At 39.2% G+C, this 13751-nt stretch overlaps 2 protein-coding genes across 2 annotated transcripts; both read left to right on the plus strand.

Annotated features, from left to right (window-relative positions):
- The first annotated feature begins 7303 nt into the window (after positions 1-7303).
- Positions 7304-9395, plus strand: hmx1 (H6 family homeobox 1). Its single transcript, XM_077571115.1, has 2 exons — positions 7304-7860; positions 8172-9395. The coding sequence occupies exons 1-2, from the start codon at positions 7590-7592 to the stop codon at positions 8756-8758; spliced, it is 858 nt and encodes a 285-aa protein (XP_077427241.1). The 5' UTR covers positions 7304-7589; the 3' UTR covers positions 8759-9395.
- A 497-nt stretch (positions 9396-9892) lies between these two features.
- hmx4 (H6 family homeobox 4) lies at positions 9893-11755 on the plus strand. The gene is made up of 2 exons (XM_077571083.1): positions 9893-10551; positions 10639-11755. The coding sequence occupies exons 1-2, from the start codon at positions 10326-10328 to the stop codon at positions 11190-11192; spliced, it is 780 nt and encodes a 259-aa protein (XP_077427209.1). The 5' UTR covers positions 9893-10325; the 3' UTR covers positions 11193-11755.
- The last annotated feature ends 1996 nt before the right edge of the window (positions 11756-13751 follow it).

Here is a 13751-nt window from a genome sequence, read left to right on the forward strand (position 1 = left end):
AGTTTAACCTGGCACGAACTCTTCTCATTAAACCATTTATACACTTATAGGTTCATGATTGCTGTATATCCTGCCATGATAAGCTGATTTGAGTGGCGAACAAGGTCTTTCGCTCACTTTTATTTTTTTAGAGGAGACTTTTATAAACCTTTTTAAACACTCATATAGATTGACAATCATTTTCCAGCAATGACTTGCATAATCCTTCACAAACTTCAACCAGTGTTGCTTATGTGTGCATTGATGACACCACCAGTCCATGAGAAAATGGAGTCTTTAGCTCACAAGTTTAACCATAAAAGGAAAACAATTTTGAGTTATTTTCCTTCCTAATACAAATATGAAAGAGCTGACTTGAAATCTGAAAACAGTGGAGCGGGTGTAAAAATCCTTAAACCCTCTTAATTCCTTTGATTTCTCCTCCAAGCATTCCTGCTTTGTGAGCTTTTCGCTGATATGGAGTTAAAACTGTCCTGCTAAGGTCTGGCATTTGTAGGCTATAGAAGCTGTTGACTTGCACTGAGGGGAAAGAGCACGGCGGAGATTATGGGCAATTAAAGCCCACTTTATGCCGGTCCGCTGGCGTCACAAAGTCTGCCTGAGAACGCTCACCTCCGCTAATACTATCAATGAGAACAAACTCTGCGGCATCAACTTTTTATGTACAGTGAATTATTAATACCAGAGCAAGCACATTCCGGCTCGGCCAGCTTGATAAAGGGCCACAAACAAGATTTGGTTACCTACTGAAGAGCAGAAGAGTACATGCTTTGTTAAAACAGATGGAAATGCTTCACCTTGTTTGAGAGGTTAAACGGGAAGAAAACTTAAGATTTCACGAAAACTATGTGCGCCTGTGGGTGATTGGTAAAAAACTGTACAAAAAAAGAATGCACTGTGCCCCATTGAAACATGAACATGAGGATATTTTTGCTTGCGTGACCTCTGTTCACATGTTTGAACCCCTGCAGAGAAACACTCCAAAACAAAAGGTATATCATGCAGCAATATAATCTGCAAAATGTGGCGGACGCTCGATGCTAAAACCTCGAACATGGAATGAATTTGGAAAAAATAAAAGTCACACAAAAACTTGCAAATCCAATAGTTATCATTCATGACGTTCACAAATCTGGCAAACTTCAGCAAGTTTCTGACGACTTTTGAGAATTAACTCTTGTGTTTTGCATTGTCGTTGGCATTTTCCTGTTTTCAGTATGATGCCACAGAGAAAAAACATGATGACGATCATGGGGGAAGTTATTGCACCTGTACCAGTCATGGCTGCTCAGTACATTATGGCTGAAGCAAAAATCTAAATCAGTCAGCCATAACTCATAAAAAAATATAAACAATAAAATAATAATTAAATGTACACTAAAGCTTCATATGTGGTAATGTGAAGAAAATGAGTGCCACGTCTCACATTTTCCATTAGTGAATTTTAATGGAATTTACATTATGCTGTACAGTTATTTAGGGTGTTTTTTCCCCCTGTTTTTTTTAACACTTATATATCAGTTCAATGTTAAAAAGACGATAAGTTGACTACAGTATATGGCACATGTTATCCAATATGGGGGTGGAGTGGTCATCTCGCAACCCAGAGGTCGTGGGTTCAATCCCATGCCATTGTGACCATGCCACAGTATCCTTGAGCAAGATATCCCATAGTTGCGTCTGATGCTGCGTCATCACAAGGTGAACGAGTAGTTGAACGTAAAGCACTTTGAGGGCCTTGTAAGGTGGAAAACCGCTAAATGAAGTACCACTTGCCATATAGAGCAGTGGGGTCCAAACTCAGTCCTCGAGGGCCGGAGTCCTGCAGGTTTTGGATGTTTCCCTGCTCCAACACACCTGTTCCATTGAACAGGATCGTTATCATGCTTATACATACTTGCTGATGAGCTTCAGGTGTGTTAGAGAAAAGAAACATCCAAAACCTGTAAGAGGACCGAGTTTGGACACCACTGATTAGGAGTATTGTTTAAAGGGGAAGTCAACCTTAAACATTTCTTGACAATAATATGTTATATGTGACCTCATTTGTCTAAACGCGACATTCTGACTAATATTACAATTGTGGTATATGAGTTATGAATCAAAATCCTGCCATTTTTATGCATCTCAGGTGGCGGCGGCTGAAGATGACATCACAGTTGCTCGGGGCTCAGGCAACGACCAATCACAGCTCACCTGTTTTCTGAAGCTGATCTGTGATTGGTAGTTACCGAAGACCTAAGCAACTGTGATGTCATTTTCACTCAACAGCAAGTGGCAAAATGGCCGCCTTCCGAGATTGATAAAAACTGCTGGGTTTTGCGGCTTAAGTCATATTCCACTGTGCAATATCAACAAGAATACTGTATTCAGAATAGTGGGGCTACGTAGAACATATTATTGTCAAGATTTTTTTTTTAGGGGGGTCAAGTCCCCTCTGCTTTTAGTGTTAGCATAGTCTTAACACTTGCTCACATTGCCAGTACACTCTAAAAACAGTTGGGTCACAAGTAACCCAAATTGGGTCAAAAATGGACCGACCCAACTTTTTGAGTTAATTAAAAACTTAAATGAATACAATTATTACATTAAAATAATTTAAAATTTAATCCACAAAGCAAACTATTTTTTGGCTTGTTTTGTGGGTTATTCATTTGACCCAACTTTTTGGGTTTACTGATTAACCCAACTGAATTTGGTAAAAAAAATAAAAATAAAATCTAACCGACTAAACTTTTTGAGTTATATAATCCAAAATTGTGTGTCAAATTAAATAATAACCCACAAAGCAACCCAATTTGTTGCTTTTTTGTGGGTTATTCATTTGGGCCAACTTTTTGTGTAAACTGCATAACCCAATTTAATTGGGTGAAAAAATGAACGGACAAAATCACCCAAAAAACAGGTAGCTTTGTGAGTTAATAATTTAATTTTACCCAACTTTTTGGGTTAAATAATTCAAAAAGTTAGGTAAAATTACATTAATAACCCTCAAAGCAACCCCATTTTGGGTTATTTTGTGGGTTATTCATTTGACCCAACTTTTTGGGTTATTCCGTTGGTCCATTTTGACCCAATTTGGGTAAATTTTGACCCAACTGTTTTTAGAGTGTATTATTTTGCCAAAATGTGTACATGTGTTTGGGCTTGTATTACTTCTGTTTAATTAATATAAATAAATAAGTCCAATTGCTGTTAATTACATTACATGACATTTTGTACAAACGCATTTTGCACGGTTTACGGTGTCTTTCACTTTGTTAGCTATCAGAGGGCCCCAAACAAACCCCAGACAAATATGTTTTACAAGTGTCATCCATTGGCAACCAGATGTTGGAGGCAAATGTTTGGGGCACACTTTAAAAAGCGCTTGAGGATTTTCACACCATCTCATGCGATGCTGCTGCTTCTTGTCAAACAAGTCGTCTGAGGTCAGTGTAGTTGAGTGAATGCCAGTGTTTTGGTGTAAAGAGCTGCGAGGAGATTCATCCTCCTGTTTGTCTGACTGCCTCCAGTAGAATTAAGTGGGTCAAACTGTCTCCACTTTCATTGACTGTACGAGTCAAAGAGCAGCAGAGCCGAGAGCCATTACAATCACACTCCATTGAGTAATGGCTGGTATAAATGAGTAATTAGACCTGTGAGTAAAGGAAATCTGCAAGCCCAAAGAAGACAAGATGGAAAGAGTCGTGGTTGCCAAATGTTAGACTCTGCTTTAAGGAAAGAGTTCTACAAGACACCAATTACGTACTCTTCAAGCAGTTTTCAATTCAGTCTTACTGTCGTGTTAAAGACGACTTGGAGTTTTCTGCTGTGTCCAGCATCAGCAGCCGGAAAAACACGCTCAATTTGCTCCCGCCGTCTCCCGGAGCACATGCCGATGATATGATTTTGTGTGATGAAACGTGGAGCGCAGTTGTGAGCCGATGTCGAGAGCTGCGGCGGCGCGTAGGGGTCGCGACTGCGGAGCAAGCCGGCAGGCCATGACAAGTAAAGGGCACGCCTAGCTGGATGAGGATCAGAAAAAGAAGAGAAAAGGAGAGGAGGGAGCAAAGTGAGAGGAGCCTCTGGGTCTGTGGGGCCCCCCTGTGCTGACCAGGGAGCAACATCACTCACTTGGCCCAATGTACACACCGAAGATTGATCTAATGTGGGCTTTTAACACACACAAGCTCACCCAACACAGACACTAACCTGCAAATAAAAAATCTTCTGAATTTAGGCACAGGTCTAAAACCTGTTCTTGGATTGTTTCCCATATTTTCTGTATTTTCCACTCTTTTTTTTCAGAAATAAACTTTATAATAAAGTATTTGGGGGCCATTTCAAGAAAGGGGGAGGAGAAAAAAGACAGGGGGGCTACATTCAGTCTCTAAGGAAGTGTGGAACTGCCAATGTGGAGCAACCATTTTTCACTGACAAATACCGTTTAACCGTATTGCAGAGTACAGCATGTTCAAAATAAATGAATAAATGCTATCAGTCTTACGCAATATATTATACATTTAAACATTTGTATTGTTTTACATTTGTATTTAAAGACCTTCAAAAATGTCGAAGTGACATAAATGCTATAAAATGTGTATTTAAATAGGGGATTTCTGCATTGCAGATTTTCACATATTACAGTGCGGAGGGGGCGGGGGGGGGGCTTATTGTAACATAACCACGCCCCCTTGGTGAAGGTTGGCATACTGTATAACTATGGGTAATTTGATTTTGAGTTGTGGGTTGAACTGTGACCCAAAATGTGAATACGTTCAAACATACTTGCAAATACTGTACTTTCGAACGTTCTTGCAAATATGCTCAAACGTAATTGCAAATAAGTGTAAACAACAAAAAAACAATACATTAAAAAATTCAGTAAACGTTGACACAACCATGTCATGGGGGAAAAAATGCTAAGTTTTTAGCATTTAGCCTACAAGTACGCTCGAATGTATTTGCAAATACGTTCAAAGGTATTTAAGTACCTTTAAACGTATTTTAAAATACGTTCAAACGTATTTGCCCGTCAAAACAATGTTTACTCCACATTGGCAGCTCCATAGATCTCGAAACCTTTTCTTAGACCACTCTTTTTCTGGAGTAAACTTCAGAAAGTGATATTTGGGGCCCATTTCACGAAAAGAGGTTTGAAAAAAAGACAAGCAGTCTCCTCACCGACAGGTGGAAGACTCAGTTGTTCGGTGCAAGGCTCATGTTACCGATGTCTGCGCCGCGTGCTAGTTTGAAGAGCAACATTAGCGCTGATCCTCTGTCAAAGGCTAAGTCTAACCTGAGGGACGGAGGGGGAGAAGAGAAAGAGACTCAAGTTAAAGGTCACAGCCGCTGACTCCATTGAGGGAAATAAAAAGCTCAAATGTCTTGCCATTTGCACTAAAAGGGTAAAGACGCCCGTCAGCACTTATTTCAATCTTTCAGATGATCAAACGATGAAACACTTATCCGGTGAGGTCTCTTAATACAATGATTTTGCTTGAAAACTGTCAAGTATATATCCAGTTGTTGAATTTCTAGACATAATCTTTTTTTTTTTTTTTTTGGGATTAAATTCCAAAGTATAAAGACATTTATACTGTGTGGTCTAGACTTATATAAGCTATATACTTGCAAGTGTTTTAACAAGTATTTGACTAACCTTAAAATACAGTTTATAACACATCAAAATCTGAGCTTTTAAAAACAGTATTATCCAAGTGTATAATGTACTTCAGCTTGTTGAATACAATATATGACGCGGTAGTGCACATGTGGAACTGATACTTAAAATGACACAGTAAACCCTGCTATATTCTCATTTTAGCAGTCCTGCTATATTGCTGATTTTTTTCCAAGTGTTATTTTAGTTGCTACTCATTTTTTAATTTTCTTTAAAAAAATAAATTAATTATTTTTAGCAGTTTTTTTTTTAACTTAATTTTTGTCTTATATATTGCTGTTGGTTTCTGTGAATATATTATGTGTTCGTATTGTTCTAAAATTGTGTTTAAAGACCTTCAAGAATGGTCAAGTACCATAAATTATATTAAAACTTGACTAGTGTGTATTTAAAAAGGTATTTCTACATTTAAATTATTGTGTGTTGGGGGGTGGGGGGGTCTGAAATGTTACCCCCACCCTCGAAGGAGGTTAGAATTTTGTATTCCTACATAGTTTGGGGACCTCGATTTTGAGGTGTGGGTCAAACTGTGGGTCAAAATGAAAATAAGAAGTGGTTGGCAGAGGTCAGGGTAGCAACCTTTGACCCTTAAACTCTTCTATGATTTCCACTTCAATGTAAAGAGAAAATTGAAAGAATTGATTCAGTAACATGTCTTACACAGTATATTTTGGACTACGTTTTACTTATTTGAAGTGAAAATCTGTACAAGAATTAAAAGCACATGCTCTGTTTTGATTGACACTGTGCACAAAGTCGTACTTGAACAATTCGATTGCAATTTGCATTGGCCTAACAGCACTGCATGCTACTGAAAGATTGTAACATCTTTGTGACCTTGTTGTGAGTCAAAATGTTGTAATATTAGACACAGCTCTTAATGATGAATGTCAACTCAAACAGCAATACTTGAAAAGGCCGAATTTGGTTGTTGATTAGACTATGCCAGTGCACAGTGCAGTCCTCAAACTGCATCCATATATTTGCGACACACGTTTTTTGGGTAGCCCGTGGCTTCGAACATCAAACTCAAGCCCCCTGGGTTTGATTTTGAATTGGCTCAATTATTTTAAACTAGCAATTTAAATAATCATAGCAACAAAATGTTTATTAAACATTATTAAACATTATGTAATGTGATGGGCCATGTATTAGGGTTCCCATTGAATATAGTATTTGGTAAGGGACAAGAAGCTAAGCGTGTGCATAAACAGACATAATGGGTGGCCATAATAATAATTATATATATATATATATATATATATATATATGTATTTTTTATTTTATTTTTTTTAAGCATCTTCCAGCAGCCTTTTAACAGACTCTTCTTGGCTCTTGAGAAAAGCAACAACAAATGCCAAATGTTTTTACCACATAATAATTCACTATTCAAAGTGTTCCTAAAAAGAAAACAATTAATCAATGTTTCATTTTAAATGTCATTAGCTCTGTTTTCGGCTACATAAGATAAGCTGCATGTTTTTGTTTTTTTTTGCATTTTCTTCACTTAACTAGCTGACTTGAAGAGACAAGAAAAATCGAGGGTGTCTTCATTTTTGATTTGCACTCTAATTGACCCAAATAAAGACCTAACAGAGCCAGCGGGGGCTTCGGGGACGGGCCTGTACAGTAGCAAGTTACAGTCACTGCAACGAGACGGTGACTCGCCTTTCCTGGGAAAAGCCCATTTGCTATTGTGCTCGTCCAATCACTGGATGGCCCCCAGTGCTTGCCGAGCGCGCGACTGCACCTTTCACTGTACTGGAGCAGTGCTTCCGTCGCTCTGTCCCTGCAGTAACTCCCCGAGCACAGCTAGAGCAGCGATGCGTCACATGCCTGCTTGGACTTTTTGGACGTTGTTTTAACGCTAAATGGAGACGGGATTGGTTTGATTATTGTTTTTCCTTGGCGAAATCCGGAAAACATGCAGCAGAAGATGACGGACAAACAGACTCCTCTGTTGTCATCAACGAGGGCGTCGTCTTTTTTCATCGAGAACCTACTTGCTTCGGGGCCACACGAGCGGGATTCCCGTTTCGAAAAGAGCCGATGTGGAGCAGCTCCGCGCGGCGTCATATACGCGCCGGCGCCCGGTGGCTGCAGCCGAGTCTCGTCCCTGTGCACGGAGCCGCTGGTCAACTGGTACGCCACCGGGAACACTGGTTTGCTGTCCGCAGCTTTGGATGCGCCCGGCAGTGAGTATCATTCAATTCACCCTTACAGAAATATAGCAGATTGAATATGAGGTTGGAGGTTCTAACATAAAGTAGATTTACTTTTCAAGGATAAAGCTGTGCAATCGGATATTGAATGGAAATTAGATTTTTATTTTAATCGTTTTGTGTTTACATCTCAAGAAAAAATAGCCAATCAATACACTCCCATATACATTTCATGTCCAACTATTTTTTGTATCCAATAAAGTGCACGTTGATAATACGATGGAGGTTCACGCGTGCGCCAGGGTGAGATTTATACAAATCGTTGCATTTTGATCTTCTATCAGGTCCATCTGTTCACACGAGGTCCGAGGACAACTGCTGCTCGGTGTCGACCAGTGACAGAAGTTCCCCCGCCGTATCGGAACCGATTACAGACGACAGCTACGAGTCGGACAGGAAATTAAGCGACGGCAACCTGATTGATGACCACGACGATGCTCAGGGTGGCTTTGACGCACCGTCTGACTCGAACCCGACCCGGAAGAAGAAAACCCGGACTGTGTTCAGCCGCAGCCAGGTGTTCCAACTGGAGTCCACCTTCGACGTGAAACGGTACCTGAGCAGTTCGGAAAGGGCAGGCCTGGCCGCGTCACTCCACCTGACAGAGACCCAAGTCAAGATCTGGTTCCAGAACCGGAGGAATAAATGGAAGAGACAACTGGTGGCGGATCTGGAGGCTGTACATATTCCCAACCCCAGTCAGAGGGTGGTCAGAGTCCCCATTTTGTATCACGACGGACCTGGAGCCGGTTCGGCACTGGCTTTCAACTTGAACGGACATCAGGTCTTCTCCAACTCCATCGCGTACCCCCTCTCCTCCTTGGCCCACTCCATGAGCATACTGAGGTCGCAGATGAGCGGCTTGGTGTAAAAACATATCAAAGTCTATTTTGTCATTGAATACAGTGCAATAACACGCAATCGTTGATAACATCCAAAGGAAACATTTGCCACAGAGTGAAGTCATATTTGTGTATTATCTTCTTCGTTTGCTCCTGTTAGCATAAAATAATCTATAAACCGCGAGTGCAGTGTGTACTCAGTTTGATAAGCAACTATTTTTCGCCAAACTTTTATACAATAGCCTATTTAAAAAAAAAAATTAAAAAAAAGCGCGCACACACAAGTTTTCAATATTACCATTTTTCCACTCAATAAATGGATACAAATACTGACTCGTTTTTTTTCTGTGTATGTCCAATGAGTAAAATATACACAATTTATAGTGTAAATATAAAAAATGTGGGGATAACTTTGAAGCAAAAATATGCTGTTGTTGTTGTTTAATGCTTAAGTAGGGATAATTGTTTTCCATTCATCTTTTTTTGGCTGCAGAATTAAAATTAATTACATTTATGCAAATTGCCTACTGGTAACAAATTACACAAATACGCCTCTGCATTGTTTTAAATAGACTAAGTGTTCTGATTGTTATGAATTAGGCTCAAATATATTCTTGTTAAACGTAAATATGTTTATTTAAAGCTGCAGTAACCTATGTATTGAGTATCTGGAGGTGCAGGCAAATCATTTTTGGGGTCAAAAAATAATAATCAAGCATTACAAAAAGAAAAAAAGAAAAACAATATTACTCGATTTTATAATATATATATATATATATATATATATATATAAATCTTGTTAGAAATTTTCTTTTTGGGGGGGGTGTTATGCCTTTAGTTTGAGAGAAAAAAAAGCACTCTATGCAAATCTCATTTTCAAAAATCAAACATATCGTATCCCAATAATTATATCTGCACTTATGGCATCGTTTGTGAAAAATGTATCAGATGTCACCAGAATAATAATGCAGTTTTGATTATCACCACCAGAGTCATGTGAATTTAATGATGTTTATTAATGTATTTTGCATAGACCTATAGCATTTTTCCCATAAGCTATTTTCAGTTATTTATTTTGAAGAGTTGTGCAAGTAGCCGGTACACAATTGCAAGCACAGCACGTGCAAATGCTTTTTTTTTCTAATTCTCCCCAGCAAAATCCGTCTGTGGAGAATTTTAGGGCGTGGAAGTCTAAAACAACTTACGTAACCGTCTGGTCTAAAATGGAAGGCCAATTAAGTTTATGCGCACATGTGCACCAGTGTGAAATGACACGTTAGCGAATAGCAGGTTTGGATGGAGAAGATGTAGCTTGAAGAGAGTAGTGGAGCTAGAAAACAACGCTCTCCTTCTTGTCGCATCCCTTCGCTGTGATTGGCCCACACCGCTCGCTGATTGGACCAATCAGCGAGGACCTAGCTCGCCCCATCCAACGTGATGTGAGCGCTGAGATTACACACCGAGCCTCTCCAGCCAAGCAGTGTGTGCTCAGTGGATGCTGCTATGGTGTGTGCACCATCGACACCTTTGTGGTGACCGCTTTGCGTTTATCGAAGAGGAGAAGTCAACAAAGGGCGATTTTACGCATTGGAGAATATGAGTAAAGTGGACGCAGCATGTCGTCCCAGCGCCTCTCTCAAGTTCACCATTGACAACATCCTCAACCTGAAAACAAGCGGGCGCGCCAGTGACAGCCGTCACCCCCACGGAGATCGAGATGGAGAGCGCCATGTGTCGGCCACCGCGACGTGTCAAGGCCGCATCCTGCAAAGCGATTTGGACGGTCCCGGAGCCACACACAAGCACGAATCGGACGAAAGTGGTAAGGGTGCGTCACGATGACGCATAACGCACAACTTCGGGTGACACATTGTGAGAGGAGATTCAAGCAATTGTCGTTTTATTGCAGACTTTCCCCGAGAGAATAACCAGGCCAGCGATGTTAACCGTCGTGCTGCGGAGGCGCGCTTCGAGAGCGGGGACAGCAGCTGCGACGACTGCAGCTCCACCACCACGACCACGGAGCCTCTTAAAGCGGACAATCCCACCAAGAAGAGTAAAATGATCACGAAAAAGAAAACGCGCACCATTTTTTCCAAGAGACAGATCTTCCAGTTGGAGTCTACGTTCGACATGAAGCGCTACCTGAGCAGCGCCGAGCGCGCCTGCCTCGCCAGCTCCCTGCAGCTCACCGAAACGCAGGTGAAAATTTGGTTCCAGAACCGCAGGAATAAGTTGAAACGACAAATCTCGAGTGAAATCGACGGACCTGTGAGCGACTTCCCGGAGACGGTGAAGCCGGTGGTAGTGGGTCAGCTCCCCGCCTTGTACAAGGAGAGCAGCCTGCTGGGGAGGTGCCTGATGCCCATGCCGTTGCCCGTCGTGTACCCGGGTTCGAACACGCCTTACCTCTGTTTCTCCAATACCAGCAAGTACTTCAGCCTCTATGATGGGGACGTATGACGCTGCCAGCAAGCCTGCTTGTGTAAACAGACACTTTTGTTAGTGCCAACTGGAGCATTTATGGCGTTACGCCTTTACAGTTCAAAGGGCCGGACACTGCTGTCCCTTTAGTGTTTAAAAGAAGGCTGCAAGTAGGAACATATCACATTCAAATGAGCTGTTCTGGGTATTATTTATTTATTAGCCTGGCTTTTGTGTAGGCCTAACACTTAACACCGGAAAAGAGAAAATAGCAGGCCTAGCAAATGGTAGCCTGCTTGGCCGCGAATGGCCTACATCTTTTTGTTTACATGATATAGTCCATTATCATTGTTATTATCATTCTTATTATTATTCTCAACAACAGCCTATGCCACCAAAGAAATTAATATACCTTGCATGCATTTATAATATCATATACGACTTTTGGATTACAGAAATTATATGTATTTAAATGAATGTCATTAACATTTTATTCACGCATGTCTATTTTTTGTCCTTACGTATCTTACACTTACGTTATTCTTACATTCGCCTTTTAGGCTCATTACAGCATTTACTGCAACTGTAATTAAAAACTCTTTATTCAAGAAAACCTTTACAACTGATTCAATAATTTCACGTGACTTGTTGTATTACGTTTTGGATTTTACATGACGATACAGACTAGAACGACAAATTCAGTATTTCAACAAAAACAGTCAACGGACAAAAACAATTGCAATATATATCTTTTTTTGTTCTGTAATTTATAACAGTAGTGCACGCGCACTTATGAAACTGGCATATATAGGCCTACTGTAAATAAGAAAGAAAATGTTGAAGTAGGTACAAAAATAACATAATAATAAGTAATATTTAAATATTAAAAAATTGACTCATAACATCAACTTTTATTAACCTTACATGTTAAATAACTTGTAACCACTGTCTTTTATTTTCACGCATTTTAAAGAAAAATAAAGGCCAAAGTTGTTACAGTTCTATAGTTGGAATAAATTATTGAAATAAAAATGTAAGCATCATCACTGATAAAATAATAATAATAATAATAATAATAATAATAATAATAATAATAATAATTATTATTATAATAATTATAATAATAATCATACATATTTACTCCAACTAAGCCTTATTGAAAAAGCACTTTTTAAGTGTCTTGGAAATAATAATAATAATAATTATTATTATTATTATTATTATTACATGTTTAAAAATGCTGGATCAAAAATTGGACCAACACAGTTTCTTGGGTCAAGTTTACCCAACTTTGATGACCCAATTTTGGTTGCTTTGTACAAAAAATAAAATTAAAATTAAAATTAAAAACCCACAATGAGCAAAAAAGTCAAATAAAGTTACTGTATTTTGAACTCAGAAAGTTGGGTCAAATTGATCCAAGTTAGCAGGTGGGTCCAATTTTTGACCCAAATTGGGTTGTTTTTAACCCAGCTAGCAGTTTAAAGAGTTATTATCATTATCATTATTATTATTATGCAGACAGATTAACCTCCTCAATATCTCTTAGACCCGTCCTCTCTGTTTTTGTCTCATATTCAATCATCCAGGTAATCTTCGCAGACATACTGCCCCAAAGCCAACATAATATAAATACGTGACCTTTGACTCTAATGAGAGGCCATTCAGTAGGGAAAATATATGAATGGAGCTGAAATACTTTGGGCAGTAGCCTTGCTTAGCCAACAAGGCTTCTATATACATTAGTATAAGGATACAATTCAAACTGTAATTTGTAGCCTAGCAAATACAGTATAAAGTATTATCTTTAACATATTATGGCAACAGAATATTTTTTCTGAACATAAAAAAAAAACATCAAAGTACTTGATATTTTTTTTCCGAAGACCTCCTGCCTTGACATGGAAGTCAGTTGACCCCATCAGTGATGTCCTTTGACCTCCAGTGCACTTTGCCACAACAGTCACACTCCACATGTGCCACATAAGATAGTTCCACTCTATTCTATTGAATATGCAATCAATAGGCAACAAGCACGCAAGTAATATAAATCATGCTATTTATACCATGAAAAGATTGTATCCTGCATTTAAAAAATATAAGTCACATACAGTATAGTGTGTAAATCAATCATTTGTTTTATGTTGATCAACTGCATCCATACATGAAGTGACAGTATGACCAAAACATAACACTACCTTAACGTTGAAGTAAACAAAGCTAAAGTAACAGTTATGAAGGAGAAAAAAGTGCCAAGTGTGTACAAATATGTGTGTGTGTGTGTTAAGTGGAAAAAAGGAGGTCGGCTATGTCCGGCAGGCTGTCTCGAGTTTAAGAGCTGCAATGCTCACTACCCACAATCCTTTGAGGCTATCCACTCAGACAGAAAAAAAAAATAACTTTTAAGGGGGAAAAAATACTTCTGCATTCTAATATACACGCGACTACATTATGATAATTGGCTATACCTGGCTTTTGTGAGCTCTACTAAATTCCAATTAAAATACCACCAAAATACAATATTTAGTCACGACATCCTTTTAATCCCAGTTTGTTTTCGTGAAGTGTGCTCAGAGCCCTAATTTCATATGTACTTTA

Source organism: Vanacampus margaritifer, chromosome 7 (assembly GCF_051991255.1).
Source record: "Vanacampus margaritifer isolate UIUO_Vmar chromosome 7, RoL_Vmar_1.0, whole genome shotgun sequence".
In the NCBI taxonomy this organism is placed as follows: domain Eukaryota; kingdom Metazoa; phylum Chordata; class Actinopteri; order Syngnathiformes; family Syngnathidae; genus Vanacampus; species Vanacampus margaritifer.

Excerpts from the sequence above, each read along its gene's own strand:
- hmx1 (XM_077571115.1), top strand. The coding sequence starts at position 7,590 with ATGCAGCAGAAGATGACGGACAAACAGACTCCTCTGTTGTCATCAACG. Across the intron at positions 7,861-8,171 it reads AGCTTTGGATGCGCCCGGCA|GTCCATCTGTTCACACGAGG; the intron begins GTGAGTATCATT and ends ATCTTCTATCAG.
- hmx4 (XM_077571083.1), top strand. The coding sequence starts at position 10,326 with ATGAGTAAAGTGGACGCAGCATGTCGTCCCAGCGCCTCTCTCAAGTTC. Across the intron at positions 10,552-10,638 it reads GCACGAATCGGACGAAAGTG|ACTTTCCCCGAGAGAATAAC; the intron begins GTAAGGGTGCGT and ends GTTTTATTGCAG.